The sequence below is a fragment of the Mytilus trossulus genome, unplaced genomic scaffold, assembly GCF_036588685.1.
Source record: "Mytilus trossulus isolate FHL-02 unplaced genomic scaffold, PNRI_Mtr1.1.1.hap1 h1tg000128l__unscaffolded, whole genome shotgun sequence".
Lineage (NCBI taxonomy): Eukaryota > Metazoa > Mollusca > Bivalvia > Mytilida > Mytilidae > Mytilus > Mytilus trossulus.
This window is the reverse complement of record NW_026963301.1, coordinates 626567-648607: the sequence shown is the minus strand read 5'-3', so window position 1 is coordinate 648607 and position 22041 is coordinate 626567. Positions and strand designations below refer to the sequence as shown.

At 30.0% G+C, this 22041-nt stretch overlaps 1 protein-coding gene across 1 annotated transcript in view; it reads left to right on the top strand.

Annotated features, from left to right (window-relative positions):
- Nucleotides 1–22041, top strand: part of LOC134700276 (collagen alpha-1(I) chain-like) — a 159033-nt gene that overhangs the window by 106015 nt on the left and 30977 nt on the right. Inside the window, exons 72-85 of the mRNA XM_063561634.1 lie at nucleotides 1412–1429; nucleotides 2891–2908; nucleotides 4369–4386; nucleotides 5848–5865; nucleotides 7327–7344; nucleotides 8806–8823; nucleotides 10285–10302; nucleotides 11763–11780; nucleotides 13242–13259; nucleotides 14721–14738; nucleotides 16200–16217; nucleotides 17679–17696; nucleotides 19159–19176; nucleotides 20638–20655. Coding sequence (XP_063417704.1) covers nucleotides 1412–1429; nucleotides 2891–2908; nucleotides 4369–4386; nucleotides 5848–5865; nucleotides 7327–7344; nucleotides 8806–8823; nucleotides 10285–10302; nucleotides 11763–11780; nucleotides 13242–13259; nucleotides 14721–14738; nucleotides 16200–16217; nucleotides 17679–17696; nucleotides 19159–19176; nucleotides 20638–20655 — 252 coding nt within the window. The remainder of the gene's footprint in view (nucleotides 1–1411; nucleotides 1430–2890; nucleotides 2909–4368; nucleotides 4387–5847; nucleotides 5866–7326; nucleotides 7345–8805; nucleotides 8824–10284; nucleotides 10303–11762; nucleotides 11781–13241; nucleotides 13260–14720; nucleotides 14739–16199; nucleotides 16218–17678; nucleotides 17697–19158; nucleotides 19177–20637; nucleotides 20656–22041) is intronic.

Here is a 22041-nt window from a genome sequence, read left to right as displayed (position 1 = left end):
TTAAATAGGAAGAGGTATGAATTATAATTGATTATTTTCTTTATTTAATTAAAACATGGCAGACTTTCAGTTAACATAAACCGTCTTCTATTTTAATTTTAATTTTATTCTTAAAAGGGGAGCAACCCCTGATAAACACTGGGAAAGTTTTACCCGTTTTCTGTCCAAATTAATAAAATCTGAACACGACTAAACACGGTCTGACAACATCTTAACGTAATTTTGTATCCATGGTCTGTTTCGGTCTGACACTGTCGTAACGGATCTTAACAGCTCGCTAGGAGATTCAGTCTTGATAATCTTGACATGCCTTAACGGACTGATTTACCTGATGTGACTATCGATCGTAACGGAGTCTTAAACGGTCTAAAAAGTCTCGACGATTTCCTCTAGCGGTAAATCCAGTCAATCAAGATGTGATCAGACCAAAATGACCGTTTCAGACTGAAATTGTGCTACTAGTGTTTACTTAAAAAAAAAAAAAAAAAGAATTTAACCATTAAAAGTGATAGTTTGAACAAATCCCCTAATAGCACTGTAGTTTGTCTGTTGAATTTGCAAACAACGCACACTGCGTATTCGTCTGATTTTAAAGGGTACACTCTTTTGATAATAGAAGTCTTATTGTATGTTAGTGGATATTTAATTTCGTGGTTTTACCAACGTTCTTATGCAACCTTTAACAGTGAGTATTCCTTTGAACTATAAAATTGGTTGTTCACGTTTTCCCACAAAATCAGCCATACATCCTTACAAATACAAATGAATCAAAAGAAGCTAGTTATCTGAAATGTTGAGATTAAAGAAAAATATAATACCTGTCAAAGCACACTAACAACTAAAAGTCATATATTTTTAAAACAGATAACGTTGATGTATTGTACTTTATACTAGCATATCTTATCTTACTTTCAGGCGCAGACGGACAAAACGGAGCCAATGGTATGCATTCTTAAAAATACACATATAACTTTCATGTGGTTAAACAAATCACTTGCAATTATATTTTAACTATGTTTTATTACAAACATATTTTAACGTTGCTTACAAATCATCATTTTGATTTCTTCGATAACGTTTTGGACTTATTGTTCAGTTTTCAAGCCACATACAAACTTTTGTAAATTGAAGTCTTATTTTATTTTTGTGGATTTTTAATTTCTTGAGTTTGCCAACTTTTGATTACCAGGTTGAAAAATGTGAATTTCTTTGACCAATAAAATCCGTTGTCCACACCTTCCCACGCAATCTGCATTACCATTCCTACGAATACAAAGGAATAAAAAGAAGAAAGTTATCTGAAATTTTGAGAGAAAAGAACAATATGATACCAGTCAAACCATATTTACAAATAAAAAGATATTTTTTTATATTATTGAACTTATGCTATCCTATTTTCTCTAACTTTTAGGATCAAACGGAGCCGATGGTATGTATCAATTTTCGTGTTTATGCCAACTGCACCCTGTTTGCACAGTATCCGTTATGCTTGCAAATACACATTTAAGTTTAATGAGATTAAACAAAATACTTGCAATTATATGTAAACATTCTAATCATTACAAACCCTTTGAACCATTGCTGACAATTTATCCGTTTAATGCCAAATTTGAATAGCTGTTTACGTATTTGCATATCGCATATAAATGTTTTTAAAGAAATATAAAGTAAACGACGAACTTGGTACACATTAAACCACTTTAACTCATACCAATGTCAGGTTTTTGAAAATAAGATTTCTTTGAAAAGTACAATAATGATGACCTTTAAATATCTCTGACTTTCAGGAACACCAGGACCTCAAGGACCCAAAGGAGAAACTGGTATGTATCAACGTGTAAAAAAAATGCATTCTGGTTACATTTTATCGTATTTGCTCACAAGACACAAATAATAAATATCAAAAGAAATACGTTTCATCAAAATTTTAATCAAACTATTCATTTACTTTAAAAAAAAAAAAAAAAAAATTTAACCATTAAAAGTGATAGTTTGAACAAATCCCCTAATAGCACTGTAGTTTGTCTGTTGAATTTGCAAACAACGCACACTGCGTATTCGTCTGATTTTAAAGGGTACACTCTTTTGATAATAGAAGTCTTATTGTATGTTAGTGGATATTTAATTTCGTGGTTTTACCAACGTTCTTATGCAACCTTTACAAGTGAGTATTCCTTTGAACTATAAAATTGGTTGTTCACGTTTTCCCACAAAATCGGCCATACATCCTTACAAATACAAATGAATCAAAAGAAGCTAGTTATCTGAAATGTTGAGATTAAAGAAAAATATAATACCTGTCAAAGCACACTAACAACTAAAAGTCATATATTTTTAAAACAGATAACGTTGATGTATTGTACTTATACTAGCATATCTTATCTTACTTTCAGGCGCAGACGGACAAAACGGAGCCAATGGTATGCATTCTTAAAAATACACATATAACTTTCATGTGGTTAAACAAATCACTTGCAATTATATTTTAACATTCTTTTTATTACAAACATTTTATAACGTTGCTTACAAATCATCTTTTTGATTTCTTCGATAACGTTTTGGACTTATTGTTCAGTTTTCAAGCCACATACAAACTTTTGTAAATTGAAGTCTTATTTTATTTTTGTGGATTTTTAATTTCTTGAGTTTGCCAACTTTTGATTATCAGGTTGAAAAATGTGAATTTCTTTGACCAATAAAATCCGTTGTCCACACCTTCCAACGCAATCTGCAATACCATTCCTACGAATACAAAGGAATAAAAAGAAGAAAGTTATCTGAAATTTTGAGAGAAAAGAACAATATGATACCAGTCAAACCATATTAACAAATAAAAAGATATTTTTTTATATTATTGAACTTATGCTATCCTATTTTCTCTAACTTTTAGGATCAAACGGAGCCGATGGTATGTATCAATTTTCGTGTTTATGCCAACTGCACCCTGTTTGCACAGTATCCGTTATGCTTGCAAATACACATTTAAGTTTAATGAGATTAAACAAAATACTTGCAATTATATGTAAACATTCTAATCATTACAAACCCTTTGAACCATTGCTGACAATTTATCCGTTTAATGCCAAATTTGAATAGCTGTTTACGTATTTGCATATCGCATATAAATGTTTTTAAAGAAATATAAAGTAAACGACGAACTTGGTACACATTAAACCACTTTAACTCATACCAATGTCAGGTTTTTGAAAATAAGATTTCTTTGAAAAGTACAATAATGATGACCTTTAAATATCTCTGACTTTCAGGAACACCAGGACCTCAAGGACCCAAAGGAGAAACTGGTATGTATCAACGTGTAAAAAAAATGCATTCTGGTTACAATTTATCGTATTTGCTCACAAGACACAAATAATAAATATCAAAAGAAATACGTTTCATCAAAATTTTAATCAAACTATTCATTTACTTTAAAAAAAAAAAAAAGAATTTAACCATTAAAAGTGATAGTTTGAACAAATCCCCTAATAGCACTGTAGTTTGTCTGTTGAATTTGCAAACAACGCACACTGCGTATTCGTCTGATTTTAAAGGGTACACTCTTTTGATAATAGAAGTCTTATTGTATGTTAGTGGATATTTAATTTCGTGGTTTTACCAACGTTCTTATGCAACCTTTAACAGTGAGTATTCCTTTGAACTATAAAATTGGTTGTTCACGTTTTCCCACAAAATCAGCCATACATCCTTACAAATACAAATGAATCAAAAGAAGCTAGTTATCTGAAATGTTCAGATTAAAGAAAAATATAATACCTGTCAAAGCACACTAACAACTAAAAGTCATATATTTTTAAAACAGATAACGTTGATGTATTGTACTTTATACTAGCATATCTTATCTTACTTTCAGGCGCAGACGGACAAAACGGAGCCAATGGTATGCATTCTTAAAAATACAAATATAACTTTCATGTGGTTAAACAAATCACTTGCAATTATATTTTAACATTCTTTTTATTACAAACATTTTTTAACGTTGCTTACAAATCATCTTTTTGATTTCTTCGATAACGTTTTGGACTTATTGTTCAGTTTTCAAGCCACATACAAACTTTTGTAAATTGAAGTCTTATTTTATTTTTGTGGATTTTTAATTTCTTGAGTTTGCCAACTTTTGATTACCAGGTTGAAAAATGTGAATTTCTTTGACCAATAAAATCCGTTGTCCACACCTTCCCACGCAATCTGCAATACCATTCCTACGAATACAAAGGAATAAAAAGAAGAAAGTTATCTGAAATTTTGAGAGAAAAGAACAATATGATACCAGTCAAACCATATTAACAAATAAAAAGATATTTTTTTATATTATTGAACTTATGCTATCCTATTTTCTCTAACTTTTAGGATCAAACGGAGCCGATGGTATGTATCAATTTTCGTGTTTATGCCAACTGCACCCTGTTTGCACAGTATCCGTTATGCTTGCAAATACACATTTAAGTTTAATGAGATTAAACAAAATACTTGCAATTATATGTAAACATTCTAATCATTACAAACCCTTTGAACCATTGCTGACAATTTATCCGTTTAATGCCAAATTTGAATAGCTGTTTACGTATTTGCATATCGCATATAAATGTTTTTAAAGAAATATAAAGTAAACGACGAACTTGGTACACATTAAACCACTTTAACTCATACCAATGTCAGGTTTTTGAAAATAAGATTTCTTTGAAAAGTACAATAATGATGACCTTTAAATATCTCTGACTTTCAGGAACACCAGGACCTCAAGGACCCAAAGGAGAAACTGGTATGTATCAACGTGTAAAAAAAATGCATTCTGGTTACATTTTATCGTATTTGCTCACAAGACACAAATAATAAATATCAAAAGAAATACGTTTCATCAAAATTTTAATCAAACTATTCATTTACTTTAAAAAAAAAAAAAAAAAAATTTAACCATTAAAAGTGATAGTTTGAACAAATCCCCTAATAGCACTGTAGTTTGTCTGTTGAATTTGCAAACAACGCACACTGCGTATTCGTCTGATTTTAAAGGGTACACTCTTTTGATAATAGAAGTCTTATTGTATGTTAGTGGATATTTAATTTCGTGGTTTTACCAACGTTCTTATGCAACCTTTACAAGTGAGTATTCCTTTGAACTATAAAATTGGTTGTTCACGTTTTCCCACAAAATCGGCCATACATCCTTACAAATACAAATGAATCAAAAGAAGCTAGTTATCTGAAATGTTGAGATTAAAGAAAAATATAATACCTGTCAAAGCACACTAACAACTAAAAGTCATATATTTTTAAAACAGATAACGTTGATGTATTGTACTTATACTAGCATATCTTATCTTACTTTCAGGCGCAGACGGACAAAACGGAGCCAATGGTATGCATTCTTAAAAATACACATATAACTTTCATGTGGTTAAACAAATCACTTGCAATTATATTTTAACATTCTTTTTATTACAAACATTTTATAACGTTGCTTACAAATCATCTTTTTGATTTCTTCGATAACGTTTTGGACTTATTGTTCAGTTTTCAAGCCACATACAAACTTTTGTAAATTGAAGTCTTATTTTATTTTTGTGGATTTTTAATTTCTTGAGTTTGCCAACTTTTGATTATCAGGTTGAAAAATGTGAATTTCTTTGACCAATAAAATCCGTTGTCCACACCTTCCCACGCAATCTGCAATACCATTCCTACGAATACAAAGGAATAAAAAGAAGAAAGTTATCTGAAATTTTGAGAGAAAAGAACAATATGATACCAGTCAAACCATATTAACAAATAAAAAGATATTTTTTTATATTATTGAACTTATGCTATCCTATTTTCTCTAACTTTTAGGATCAAACGGAGCCGATGGTATGTATCAATTTTCGTGTTTATGCCAACTGCACCCTGTTTGCACAGTATCCGTTATGCTTGCAAATACACATTTAAGTTTAATGAGATTAAACAAAATACTTGCAATTATATGTAAACATTCTAATCATTACAAACCCTTTGAACCATTGCTGACAATTTATCCGTTTAATGCCAAATTTGAATAGCTGTTTACGTATTTGCATATCGCATATAAATGTTTTTAAAGAAATATAAAGTAAACGACGAACTTGGTACACATTAAACCACTTTAACTCATACCAATGTCAGGTTTTTGAAAATAAGATTTCTTTGAAAAGTACAATAATGATGACCTTTAAATATCTCTGACTTTCAGGAACACCAGGACCTCAAGGACCCAAAGGAGAAACTGGTATGTATCAACGTGTAAAAAAAATGCATTCTGGTTACATTTTATCGTATTTGCTCACAAGACACAAATAATAAATATCAAAAGAAATACGTTTCATCAAAATTTTAATCAAACTATTCATTTACTTTAAAAAAAAAAAAAAAAAAATTTAACCATTAAAAGTGATAGTTTGAACAAATCCCCTAATAGCACTGTAGTTTGTCTGTTGAATTTGCAAACAACGCACACTGCGTATTCGTCTGATTTTAAAGGGTACACTCTTTTGATAATAGAAGTCTTATTGTATGTTAGTGGATATTTAATTTCGTGGTTTTACCAACGTTCTTATGCAACCTTTACAAGTGAGTATTCCTTTGAACTATAAAATTGGTTGTTCACGTTTTCCCACAAAATCGGCCATACATCCTTACAAATACAAATGAATCAAAAGAAGCTAGTTATCTGAAATGTTGAGATTAAAGAAAAATATAATACCTGTCAAAGCACACTAACAACTAAAAGTCATATATTTTTAAAACAGATAACGTTGATGTATTGTACTTATACTAGCATATCTTATCTTACTTTCAGGCGCAGACGGACAAAACGGAGCCAATGGTATGCATTCTTAAAAATACACATATAACTTTCATGTGGTTAAACAAATCACTTGCAATTATATTTTAACATTCTTTTTATTACAAACATTTTATAACGTTGCTTACAAATCATCTTTTTGATTTCTTCGATAACGTTTTGGACTTATTGTTCAGTTTTCAAGCCACATACAAACTTTTGTAAATTGAAGTCTTATTTTATTTTTGTGGATTTTTAATTTCTTGAGTTTGCCAACTTTTGATTATCAGGTTGAAAAATGTGAATTTCTTTGACCAATAAAATCCGTTGTCCACACCTTCCAACGCAATCTGCAATACCATTCCTACGAATACAAAGGAATAAAAAGAAGAAAGTTATCTGAAATTTTGAGAGAAAAGAACAATATGATACCAGTCAAACCATATTAACAAATAAAAAGATATTTTTTTATATTATTGAACTTATGCTATCCTATTTTCTCTAACTTTTAGGATCAAACGGAGCCGATGGTATGTATCAATTTTCGTGTTTATGCCAACTGCACCCTGTTTGCACAGTATCCGTTATGCTTGCAAATACACATTTAAGTTTAATGAGATTAAACAAAATACTTGCAATTATATGTAAACATTCTAATCATTACAAACCCTTTGAACCATTGCTGACAATTTATCCGTTTAATGCCAAATTTGAATAGCTGTTTACGTATTTGCATATCGCATATAAATGTTTTTAAAGAAATATAAAGTAAACGACGAACTTGGTACACATTAAACCACTTTAACTCATACCAATGTCAGGTTTTTGAAAATAAGATTTCTTTGAAAAGTACAATAATGATGACCTTTAAATATCTCTGACTTTCAGGAACACCAGGACCTCAAGGACCCAAAGGAGAAACTGGTATGTATCAACGTGTAAAAAAAATGCATTCTGGTTACATTTTATCGTATTTGCTCACAAGACACAAATAATAAATATCAAAAGAAATACGTTTCATCAAAATTTTAATCAAACTATTCATTTACTTTAAAAAAAAAAAAAAAAAAATTTAACCATTAAAAGTGATAGTTTGAACAAATCCCCTAATAGCACTGTAGTTTGTCTGTTGAATTTGCAAACAACGCACACTGCGTATTCGTCTGATTTTAAAGGGTACACTCTTTTGATAATAGAAGTCTTATTGTATGTTAGTGGATATTTAATTTCGTGGTTTTACCAACGTTCTTATGCAACCTTTACAAGTGAGTATTCCTTTGAACTATAAAATTGGTTGTTCACGTTTTCCCACAAAATCGGCCATACATCCTTACAAATACAAATGAATCAAAAGAAGCTAGTTATCTGAAATGTTGAGATTAAAGAAAAATATAATACCTGTCAAAGCACACTAACAACTAAAAGTCATATATTTTTAAAACAGATAACGTTGATGTATTGTACTTATACTAGCATATCTTATCTTACTTTCAGGCGCAGACGGACAAAACGGAGCCAATGGTATGCATTCTTAAAAATACACATATAACTTTCATGTGGTTAAACAAATCACTTGCAATTATATTTTAACATTCTTTTTATTACAAACATTTTATAACGTTGCTTACAAATCATCTTTTTGATTTCTTCGATAACGTTTTGGACTTATTGTTCAGTTTTCAAGCCACATACAAACTTTTGTAAATTGAAGTCTTATTTTATTTTTGTGGATTTTTAATTTCTTGAGTTTGCCAACTTTTGATTATCAGGTTGAAAAATGTGAATTTCTTTGACCAATAAAATCCGTTGTCCACACCTTCCCACGCAATCTGCAATACCATTCCTACGAATACAAAGGAATAAAAAGAAGAAAGTTATCTGAAATTTTGAGAGAAAAGAACAATATGATACCAGTCAAACCATATTAACAAATAAAAAGATATTTTTTTATATTATTGAACTTATGCTATCCTATTTTCTCTAACTTTTAGGATCAAACGGAGCCGATGGTATGTATCAATTTTCGTGTTTATGCCAACTGCACCCTGTTTGCACAGTATCCGTTATGCTTGCAAATACACATTTAAGTTTAATGAGATTAAACAAAATACTTGCAATTATATGTAAACATTCTAATCATTACAAACCCTTTGAACCATTGCTGACAATTTATCCGTTTAATGCCAAATTTGAATAGCTGTTTACGTATTTGCATATCGCATATAAATGTTTTTAAAGAAATATAAAGTAAACGACGAACTTGGTACACATTAAACCACTTTAACTCATACCAATGTCAGGTTTTTGAAAATAAGATTTCTTTGAAAAGTACAATAATGATGACCTTTAAATATCTCTGACTTTCAGGAACACCAGGACCTCAAGGACCCAAAGGAGAAACTGGTATGTATCAACGTGTAAAAAAAATGCATTCTGGTTACATTTTATCGTATTTGCTCACAAGACACAAATAATAAATATCAAAAGAAATACGTTTCATCAAAATTTTAATCAAACTATTCATTTACTTTAAAAAAAAAAAAAAAAAAATTTAACCATTAAAAGTGATAGTTTGAACAAATCCCCTAATAGCACTGTAGTTTGTCTGTTGAATTTGCAAACAACGCACACTGCGTATTCGTCTGATTTTAAAGGGTACACTCTTTTGATAATAGAAGTCTTATTGTATGTTAGTGGATATTTAATTTCGTGGTTTTACCAACGTTCTTATGCAACCTTTACAAGTGAGTATTCCTTTGAACTATAAAATTGGTTGTTCACGTTTTCCCACAAAATCGGCCATACATCCTTACAAATACAAATGAATCAAAAGAAGCTAGTTATCTGAAATGTTGAGATTAAAGAAAAATATAATACCTGTCAAAGCACACTAACAACTAAAAGTCATATATTTTTAAAACAGATAACGTTGATGTATTGTACTTATACTAGCATATCTTATCTTACTTTCAGGCGCAGACGGACAAAACGGAGCCAATGGTATGCATTCTTAAAAATACACATATAACTTTCATGTGGTTAAACAAATCACTTGCAATTATATTTTAACATTCTTTTTATTACAAACATTTTATAACGTTGCTTACAAATCATCTTTTTGATTTCTTCGATAACGTTTTGGACTTATTGTTCAGTTTTCAAGCCACATACAAACTTTTGTAAATTGAAGTCTTATTTTATTTTTGTGGATTTTTAATTTCTTGAGTTTGCCAACTTTTGATTATCAGGTTGAAAAATGTGAATTTCTTTGACCAATAAAATCCGTTGTCCACACCTTCCAACGCAATCTGCAATACCATTCCTACGAATACAAAGGAATAAAAAGAAGAAAGTTATCTGAAATTTTGAGAGAAAAGAACAATATGATACCAGTCAAACCATATTAACAAATAAAAAGATATTTTTTTATATTATTGAACTTATGCTATCCTATTTTCTCTAACTTTTAGGATCAAACGGAGCCGATGGTATGTATCAATTTTCGTGTTTATGCCAACTGCACCCTGTTTGCACAGTATCCGTTATGCTTGCAAATACACATTTAAGTTTAATGAGATTAAACAAAATACTTGCAATTATATGTAAACATTCTAATCATTACAAACCCTTTGAACCATTGCTGACAATTTATCCGTTTAATGCCAAATTTGAATAGCTGTTTACGTATTTGCATATCGCATATAAATGTTTTTAAAGAAATATAAAGTAAACGACGAACTTGGTACACATTAAACCACTTTAACTCATACCAATGTCAGGTTTTTGAAAATAAGATTTCTTTGAAAAGTACAATAATGATGACCTTTAAATATCTCTGACTTTCAGGAACACCAGGACCTCAAGGACCCAAAGGAGAAACTGGTATGTATCAACGTGTAAAAAAAATGCATTCTGGTTACAATTTATCGTATTTGCTCACAAGACACAAATAATAAATATCAAAAGAAATACGTTTCATCAAAATTTTAATCAAACTATTCATTTACTTTAAAAAAAAAAAAAAGAATTTAACCATTAAAAGTGATAGTTTGAACAAATCCCCTAATAGCACTGTAGTTTGTCTGTTGAATTTGCAAACAACGCACACTGCGTATTCGTCTGATTTTAAAGGGTACACTCTTTTGATAATAGAAGTCTTATTGTATGTTAGTGGATATTTAATTTCGTGGTTTTACCAACGTTCTTATGCAACCTTTAACAGTGAGTATTCCTTTGAACTATAAAATTGGTTGTTCACGTTTTCCCACAAAATCAGCCATACATCCTTACAAATACAAATGAATCAAAAGAAGCTAGTTATCTGAAATGTTGAGATTAAAGAAAAATATAATACCTGTCAAAGCACACTAACAACTAAAAGTCATATATTTTTAAAACAGATAACGTTGATGTATTGTACTTTATACTAGCATATCTTATCTTACTTTCAGGCGCAGACGGACAAAACGGAGCCAATGGTATGCATTCTTAAAAATACAAATATAACTTTCATGTGGTTAAACAAATCACTTGCAATTATATTTTAACATTCTTTTTATTACAAACATTTTTTAACGTTGCTTACAAATCATCTTTTTGATTTCTTCGATAACGTTTTGGACTTATTGTTCAGTTTTCAAGCCACATACAAACTTTTGTAAATTGAAGTCTTATTTTATTTTTGTGGATTTTTAATTTCTTGAGTTTGCCAACTTTTGATTACCAGGTTGAAAAATGTGAATTTCTTTGACCAATAAAATCCGTTGTCCACACCTTCCCACGCAATCTGCAATACCATTCCTACGAATACAAAGGAATAAAAAGAAGAAAGTTATCTGAAATTTTGAGAGAAAAGAACAATATGATACCAGTCAAACCATATTAACAAATAAAAAGATATTTTTTTATATTATTGAACTTATGCTATCCTATTTTCTCTAACTTTTAGGATCAAACGGAGCCGATGGTATGTATCAATTTTCGTGTTTATGCCAACTGCACCCTGTTTGCACAGTATCCGTTATGCTTGCAAATACACATTTAAGTTTAATGAGATTAAACAAAATACTTGCAATTATATGTAAACATTCTAATCATTACAAACCCTTTGAACCATTGCTGACAATTTATCCGTTTAATGCCAAATTTGAATAGCTGTTTACGTATTTGCATATCGCATATAAATGTTTTTAAAGAAATATAAAGTAAACGACGAACTTGGTACACATTAAACCACTTTAACTCATACCAATGTCAGGTTTTTGAAAATAAGATTTCTTTGAAAAGTACAATAATGATGACCTTTAAATATCTCTGACTTTCAGGAACACCAGGACCTCAAGGACCCAAAGGAGAAACTGGTATGTATCAACGTGTAAAAAAAATGCATTCTGGTTACATTTTATCGTATTTGCTCACAAGACACAAATAATAAATATCAAAAGAAATACGTTTCATCAAAATTTTAATCAAACTATTCATTTACTTTAAAAAAAAAAAAAAAAAAATTTAACCATTAAAAGTGATAGTTTGAACAAATCCCCTAATAGCACTGTAGTTTGTCTGTTGAATTTGCAAACAACGCACACTGCGTATTCGTCTGATTTTAAAGGGTACACTCTTTTGATAATAGAAGTCTTATTGTATGTTAGTGGATATTTAATTTCGTGGTTTTACCAACGTTCTTATGCAACCTTTACAAGTGAGTATTCCTTTGAACTATAAAATTGGTTGTTCACGTTTTCCCACAAAATCGGCCATACATCCTTACAAATACAAATGAATCAAAAGAAGCTAGTTATCTGAAATGTTGAGATTAAAGAAAAATATAATACCTGTCAAAGCACACTAACAACTAAAAGTCATATATTTTTAAAACAGATAACGTTGATGTATTGTACTTATACTAGCATATCTTATCTTACTTTCAGGCGCAGACGGACAAAACGGAGCCAATGGTATGCATTCTTAAAAATACACATATAACTTTCATGTGGTTAAACAAATCACTTGCAATTATATTTTAACATTCTTTTTATTACAAACATTTTATAACGTTGCTTACAAATCATCTTTTTGATTTCTTCGATAACGTTTTGGACTTATTGTTCAGTTTTCAAGCCACATACAAACTTTTGTAAATTGAAGTCTTATTTTATTTTTGTGGATTTTTAATTTCTTGAGTTTGCCAACTTTTGATTATCAGGTTGAAAAATGTGAATTTCTTTGACCAATAAAATCCGTTGTCCACACCTTCCCACGCAATCTGCAATACCATTCCTACGAATACAAAGGAATAAAAAGAAGAAAGTTATCTGAAATTTTGAGAGAAAAGAACAATATGATACCAGTCAAACCATATTAACAAATAAAAAGATATTTTTTTATATTATTGAACTTATGCTATCCTATTTTCTCTAACTTTTAGGATCAAACGGAGCCGATGGTATGTATCAATTTTCGTGTTTATGCCAACTGCACCCTGTTTGCACAGTATCCGTTATGCTTGCAAATACACATTTAAGTTTAATGAGATTAAACAAAATACTTGCAATTATATGTAAACATTCTAATCATTACAAACCCTTTGAACCATTGCTGACATTTTATCCGTTTAATGCCAAATTTGAATAGCTGTTTACGTATTTGCATATCGCATATAAATGTTTTTAAAGAAATATAAAGTAAACGACGAACTTGGTACACATTAAACCACTTTAACTCATACCAATGTCAGGTTTTTGAAAATAAGATTTCTTTGAAAAGTACAATAATGATGACCTTTAAATATCTCTGACTTTCAGGAACACCAGGACCTCAAGGACCCAAAGGAGAAACTGGTATGTATCAACGTGTAAAAAAAATGCATTCTGGTTACATTTTATCGTATTTGCTCACAAGACACAAATAATAAATATCAAAAGAAATACGTTTCATCAAAATTTTAATCAAACTATTCATTTACTTTAAAAAAAAAAAAAAAAAAAATTAACCATTAAAAGTGATAGTTTGAACAAATCCCCTAATAGCACTGTAGTTTGTCTGTTGAATTTGCAAACAACGCACACTGCGTATTCGTCTGATTTTAAAGGGTACACTCTTTTGATAATAGAAGTCTTATTGTATGTTAGTGGATATTTAATTTCGTGGTTTTACCAACGTTCTTATGCAACCTTTACAAGTGAGTATTCCTTTGAACTATAAAATTGGTTGTTCACGTTTTCCCACAAAATCGGCCATACATCCTTACAAATACAAATGAATCAAAAGAAGCTAGTTATCTGAAATGTTGAGATTAAAGAAAAATATAATACCTGTCAAAGCACACTAACAACTAAAAGTCATATATTTTTAAAACAGATAACGTTGATGTATTGTACTTATACTAGCATATCTTATCTTACTTTCAGGCGCAGACGGACAAAACGGAGCCAATGGTATGCATTCTTAAAAATACACATATAACTTTCATGTGGTTAAACAAATCACTTGCAATTATATTTTAACATTCTTTTTATTACAAACATTTTATAACGTTGCTTACAAATCATCTTTTTGATTTCTTCGATAACGTTTTGGACTTATTGTTCAGTTTTCAAGCCACATACAAACTTTTGTAAATTGAAGTCTTATTTTATTTTTGTGGATTTTTAATTTCTTGAGTTTGCCAACTTTTGATTATCAGGTTGAAAAATGTGAATTTCTTTGACCAATAAAATCCGTTGTCCACACCTTCCAACGCAATCTGCAATACCATTCCTACGAATACAAAGGAATAAAAAGAAGAAAGTTATCTGAAATTTTGAGAGAAAAGAACAATATGATACCAGTCAAACCATATTAACAAATAAAAAGATATTTTTTTATATTATTGAACTTATGCTATCCTATTTTCTCTAACTTTTAGGATCAAACGGAGCCGATGGTATGTATCAATTTTCGTGTTTATGCCAACTGCACCCTGTTTGCACAGTATCCGTTATGCTTGCAAATACACATTTAAGTTTAATGAGATTAAACAAAATACTTGCAATTATATGTAAACATTCTAATCATTACAAACCCTTTGAACCATTGCTGACAATTTATCCGTTTAATGCCAAATTTGAATAGCTGTTTACGTATTTGCATATCGCATATAAATGTTTTTAAAGAAATATAAAGTAAACGACGAACTTGGTACACATTAAACCACTTTAACTCATACCAATGTCAGGTTTTTGAAAATAAGATTTCTTTGAAAAGTACAATAATGATGACCTTTAAATATCTCTGACTTTCAGGAACACCAGGACCTCAAGGACCCAAAGGAGAAACTGGTATGTATCAACGTGTAAAAAAAATGCATTCTGGTTACATTTTATCGTATTTGCTCACAAGACACAAATAATAAATATCAAAAGAAATACGTTTCATCAAAATTTTAATCAAACTATTCATTTACTTTAAAAAAAAAAAAAAAAAAAATTAACCATTAAAAGTGATAGTTTGAACAAATCCCCTAATAGCACTGTAGTTTGTCTGTTGAATTTGCAAACAACGCACACTGCGTATTCGTCTGATTTTAAAGGGTACACTCTTTTGATAATAGAAGTCTTATTGTATGTTAGTGGATATTTAATTTCGTGGTTTTACCAACGTTCTTATGCAACCTTTACAAGTGAGTATTCCTTTGAACTATAAAATTGGTTGTTCACGTTTTCCCACAAAATCGGCCATACATCCTTACAAATACAAATGAATCAAAAGAAGCTAGTTATCTGAAATGTTGAGATTAAAGAAAAATATAATACCTGTCAAAGCACACTAACAACTAAAAGTCATATATTTTTAAAACAGATAACGTTGATGTATTGTACTTATACTAGCATATCTTATCTTACTTTCAGGCGCAGACGGACAAAACGGAGCCAATGGTATGCATTCTTAAAAATACACATATAACTTTCATGTGGTTAAACAAATCACTTGCAATTATATTTTAACATTCTTTTTATTACAAACATTTTATAACGTTGCTTACAAATCATCTTTTTGATTTCTTCGATAACGTTTTGGACTTATTGTTCAGTTTTCAAGCCACATACAAACTTTTGTAAATTGAAGTCTTATTTTATTTTTGTGGATTTTTAATTTCTTGAGTTTGCCAACTTTTGATTATCAGGTTGAAAAATGTGAATTTCTTTGACCAATAAAATCCGTTGTCCACACCTTCCAACGCAATCTGCAATACCATTCCTACGAATACAAAGGAATAAAAAGAAGAAAGTTATCTGAAATTTTGAGAGAAAAGAACAATATGATACCAGTCAAACCATATTAACAAATAAAAAGATATTTTTTTATATTATTGAACTTATGCTATCCTATTTTCTCTAACTTTTAGGATCAAACGGAGCCGATGGTATGTATCAATTTTCGTGTTTATGCCAACTGCACCCTGTTTGCACAGTATCCGTTATGCTTGCAAATACACATTTAAGTTTAATGAGATTAAACAAAATACTTGCAATTATATGTAAACATTCTAATCATTACAAACCCTTTGAACCATTGCTGACAATTTATCCGTTTAATGCCAAATTTGAATAGCTGTTTACGTATTTGCATATCGCATATAAATGTTTTTAAAGAAATATAAAGTAAACGACGAACTTGGTACACATTAAACCACTTTAACTCATACCAATGTCAGGTTTTTGAAAATAAGATTTCTTTGAAAAGTACAATAATGATGACCTTTAAATATCTCTGACTTTCAGGAACACCAGGACCTCAAGGACCCAAAGGAGAAACTGGTATGTATCAACGTGTAAAAAAAATGCATTCTGGTTACAATTTATCGTATTTGCTCACAAGACACAAATAATAAATATCAAAAGAAATACGTTTCATCAAAATTTTAATCAAACTATTCATTTACTTTAAAAAAAAAAAAAAAGAATTTAACCATTAAAAGTGATAGTTTGAACAAATCCCCTAGTAGCACTGTAGTTTGTCTGTTGAATTTGCAAACAACGCACACTGCGTATTCGTCTGATTTTAAAGGGTACACTCTTTTGATAATAGAAGTCTTATTGTATGTTAGTGGATATTTAATTTCGTGGTTTTACCAACGTTCTTATGCAACCTTTAACAGTGAGTATTCCTTTGAACTATAAAATTGGTTGTTCACGTTTTCCCACAAAATCAGCCATACATCCTTACAAATACAAATGAATCAAAAGAAGCTAGTTATCTGAAATGTTGAGATTAAAGAAAAATATAATACCTGTCAAAGCACACTAACAACTAAAAGTCATATATTTTTAAAACAGATAACGTTGATGTATTGTACTTTATACTAGCATATCTTATCTTACTTTCAGGCGCAGACGGACAAAACGGAGCCAATGGTATGCATTCTTAAAAATACAAATATAACTTTCATGTGGTTAAACAAATCACTTGCAATTATATTTTAACATTCTTTTTATTACAAACATTTTTTAACGTTGCTTACAAATCATCTTTTTGATTTCTTCGATAACGTTTTGGACTTATTGTTCAGTTTTCAAGCCACATACAAACTTTTGTAAATTGAAGTCTTATTTTATTTTTGTGGATTTTTAATTTCTTGAGTTTGCCAACTTTTGATTACCAGGTTGAAAAATGTGAATTTCTTTGACCAATAAAATCCGTTGTCCACACCTTCCCACGCAATCTGCAATACCATTCCTACGAATACAAAGGAATAAAAAGAAGAAAGTTATCTGAAATTTTGAGAGAAAAGAACAATATGATACCAGTCAAACCATATTAACAAATAAAAAGATATTTTTTTATATTATTGAACTTATGCTATCCTATTTTCTCTAACTTTTAGGATCAAACGGAGCCGATGGTATGTATCAATTTTCGTGTTTATGCCAACTGCACCCTGTTTGCACAGTATCCGTTATGCTTGCAAATACACATTTAAGTTTAATGAGATTAAACAAAATACTTGCAATTATATGTAAACATTCTAATCATTACAAACCCTTTGAACCATTGCTGACAATTTATCCGTTTAATGCCAAATTTGAATAGCTGTTTACGTATTTGCATATCGCATATAAATGTTTTTAAAGAAATATAAAGTAAACGACGAACTTGGTACACATTAAACCACTTTAACTCATACCAATGTCAGGTTTTTGAAAATAAGATTTCTTTGAAAAGTACAATAATGATGACCTTTAAATATCTCTGACTTTCAGGAACACCAGGACCTCAAGGACCCAAAGGAGAAACTGGTATGTATCAACGTGTAAAAAAAATGCATTCTGGTTACAATTTATCGTATTTGCTCACAAGACACAAATAATAAATATCAAAAGAAATACGTTTCATCAAAATTTTAATCAAACTATTCATTTACTTTAAAAAAAAAAAAAAAAGAATTTAACCATTAAAAGTGATAGTTTGAACAAATCCCCTAATAGCACTGTAGTTTGTCTGTTGAATTTGCAAACAACGCACACTGCGTATTCGTCTGATTTTAAAGGGTACACTCTTTTGATAATAGAAGTCTTATTGTATGTTAGTGGATATTTAATTTCGTGGTTTTACCAACGTTCTTATGCAACCTTTAACAGTGAGTATTCCTTTGAACTATAAAATTGGTTGTTCACGTTTTCCCACAAAATCAGCCATACATCCTTACAAATACAAATGAATCAAAAGAAGCTAGTTATCTGAAATGTTGAGATTAACGAAAAATATAATACCTGTCAAAGCACACTAACAACTAAAAGTCATATATTTTTAAAACAGATAACGTTGATGTATTGTACTTTATACTAGCATATCTTATCTTACTTTCAGGCGCAGACGGACAAAACGGAGCCAATGGTATGCATTCTTAAAAATACAAATATAACTTTCATGTGGTTAAACAAATCACTTGCAATTAAATTTTAACATTCTTTTGTTTACAAACATTTTTTAACGTTGCTTACAAATCATCTTTTTGATTTCTTCGATAACGTTTTGGACTTATTGTTCAGTTTTCAAGCCACATACAAACTTTTGTAAATTGAAGTCTTATTTTATTTTTGTGGATTTTTAATTTCTTGAGTTTGCCAACTTTTGATTACCAGGTTGAAAAATGTGAATTTCTTTGACCAATAAAATCCGTTGTCCACACCTTCCCACGCAATCTGCAATACCATTCCTACGAATACAAAGGAATAAAAAGAAGAAAGTTATCTGAAATTTTGAGAGAAAAGAACAATATGATACCAGTCAAACCATATTAACAAATAAAAAGATATTTTTTTATATCATTGAACTTATGCTATCCTATTTTCTCTAACTTTTAGGATCAAACGGAGCCGATGGTATGTATCAATTTTCGTGTTTATGCCAACTGCACCCTGTTTGCACAGTATCCGTTATGCTTGCAAATACACATTTAAGTTTAATGAGATTAAACAAAATACTTGCAATTATATGTAAACATTCTAATCATTACAAACCCTTTGAACCATTGCTGACAATTTATCCGTTTAATGCCAAATTTGAATAGCTGTTTACGTATTTGCATATCGCATATAAATGTTTTTAAAGAAATATAAAGTAAACGACGAACTTGGTACACATTAAACCACTTTAACTCATACCAATGTCAGGTTTTTGAAAATAAGATTTCTTTGAAAAGTACAATAATGATGACCTTTAAATATCTCTGACTTTCAGGAACACCAGGACCTCAAGGACCCAAAGGAGAAACTGGTATGTATCAACGTGTAAAAAAAATGCATTCTGGTTACATTTTATCGTATTTGCTCACAAGACACAAATAATAAATATCAAAAGAAATACGTTTCATCAAAATTTTAATCAAACTATTCATTTACTTTAAAAAAAAAAAAAAAAGAATTTAACCATTAAAAGTGATAGTTTGAACAAATCCCCTAATAGCACTGTAGTTTGTCTGTTGAATTTGCAAACAACGCACACTGCGTATTCGTCTGATTTTAAAGGGTACACTCTTTTGATAATAGAAGTCTTATTGTATGTTAGTGGATATTTAATTTCGTGGTTTTACCAACGTTCTTATGCAACCTTTACAAGTGAGTATTCCTTTGAACTATAACATTGGTTGTTCACGTTTTCCCACAAAATCGGCCATACATCCTTACAAATACAAATGAATCAAAAGAAGCTAGTTATCTGAAATGTTGAGATTAAAGAAAAATATAATACCTGTCAAAGCACACTAACAACTAAAAGTCATATATTTTTAAAACAGATAACGTTGATGTATTGTACTTATACTAGCATATCTTATCTTACTTTCAGGCGCAGACGGACAAAACGGAGCCAATGGTATGCATTCTTAAAAATACACATATAACTTTCATGTGGTTAAACAAATCACTTGCAATTATATTTTAACATTCTTTTTATTACAAACATTTTATAACGTTGCTTACAAATCATCTTTTTGATTTCTTCGATAACGTTTTGGACTTATTGTTCAGTTTTCAAGCCACATACAAACTTTTGTAAATTGAAGTCTTATTTTATTTTTGTGGATTTTTAATTTCTTGAGTTTGCCAACTTTTGATTATCAGGTTGAAAAATGTGAATTTCTTTGACCAATAAAATCCGTTGTCCACACCTTCCAACGCAATCTGCAATACCATTCCTACGAATACAAAGGAATAAAAAGAAGAAAGTTATCTGAAATTTTGAGAGAAAAGAACAATATGATACCAGTCAAACCATATTAACAAATAAAAAGATATTTTTTTATATTATTGAACTTATGCTATCCTATTTTCTCTAACTTTTAGGATCAAACGGAGCCGATGGTATGTATCAATTTTCGTGTTTATGCCAACTGCACCCTGTTTGCACAGTATCCGTTATGCTTGCAAATACACATTTAAGTTTAATGAGATTAAACAAAATACTTGCAATTATATGTAAACATTCTAATCATTACAAACCCTTTGAACCATTGCTGACAATTTATCCGTTTAATGCCAAATTTGAATAGCTGTTTACGTATTTGCATATCGCATATAAATGTTTTTAAAGAAATATAAAGTAAACGACGAACTTGGTACACATTAAACCACTTTAACTCATACCAATGTCAGGTTTTTGAAAATAAGATTTCTTTGAAAAGTACAATAATGATGACCTTTAAATATCTCTGACTTTCAGGAACACCAGGACCTCAAGGACCCAAAGGAGAAACTGGTATGTATCAACGTGTAAAAAAATGCATTCTGGTTACATTTTATCGTATTTGCTCACAAGACACAAATAATAAATATCAAAAGAAATACGTTTCATCAAAATTTTAATCAAACTATTCATTTACTTTAAAAAAAAAAAAAAAAGAATTTAACCATTAAAAGTGATAGTTTGAACAAATCCCCTAATAGCACTGTAGTTTGTCTGTTGAATTTGCAAACAACGCACACTGCGTATTCGTCTGATTTTAAAGGGTACACTCTTTTGATAATAGAAGTCTTATTGTATGTTAGTGGATATTTAATTTCGTGGTTTTACCAACGTTCTTAAGCAACCTTTACAAGTGAGTATTCCTTTGAACTATAAAATTGGTTGTTCACGTTTTCCCACAAAATCGGCCATACATCCTTACAAATACAAATGAATCAAAAGAAGCTAGTTATCTGAAATGTTGAGATTAAAGAAAAATATAATACCTGTCAAAGCACACTAACAACTAAAAGTCATATATTTTTAAAACAGATAACGTTGATGTATTGTACTTATACTAGCATATCTTATCTTACTTTCAGGCGCAGACGGACAAAACGGAGCCAATGGTATGCATTCTTAAAAATACACATATAACTTTCATGTGGTTAAACAAATCACTTGCAATTATATTTTAACATTCTTTTTATTACAAACATTTTATAACGTTGCTTACAAATCATCTTTTTGATTTCTTCGATAACGTTTTGGACTTATTGTTCAGTTTTCAAGCCACATACAAACTTTTGTAAATTGAAGTCTTATTTTATTTTTGTGGATTTTTAATTTCTTGAGTTTGCCAACTTTTGATTATCAGGTTGAAAAATGTGAATTTCTTTGACCAATAAAATCCGTTGTCCACACCTTCCAACGCAATCTGCAATACCATTCCTACGAATACAAAGGAATAAAAAGAAGAAAGTTATCTGAAATTTTGAGAGAAAAGAACAATATGATACCAGTCA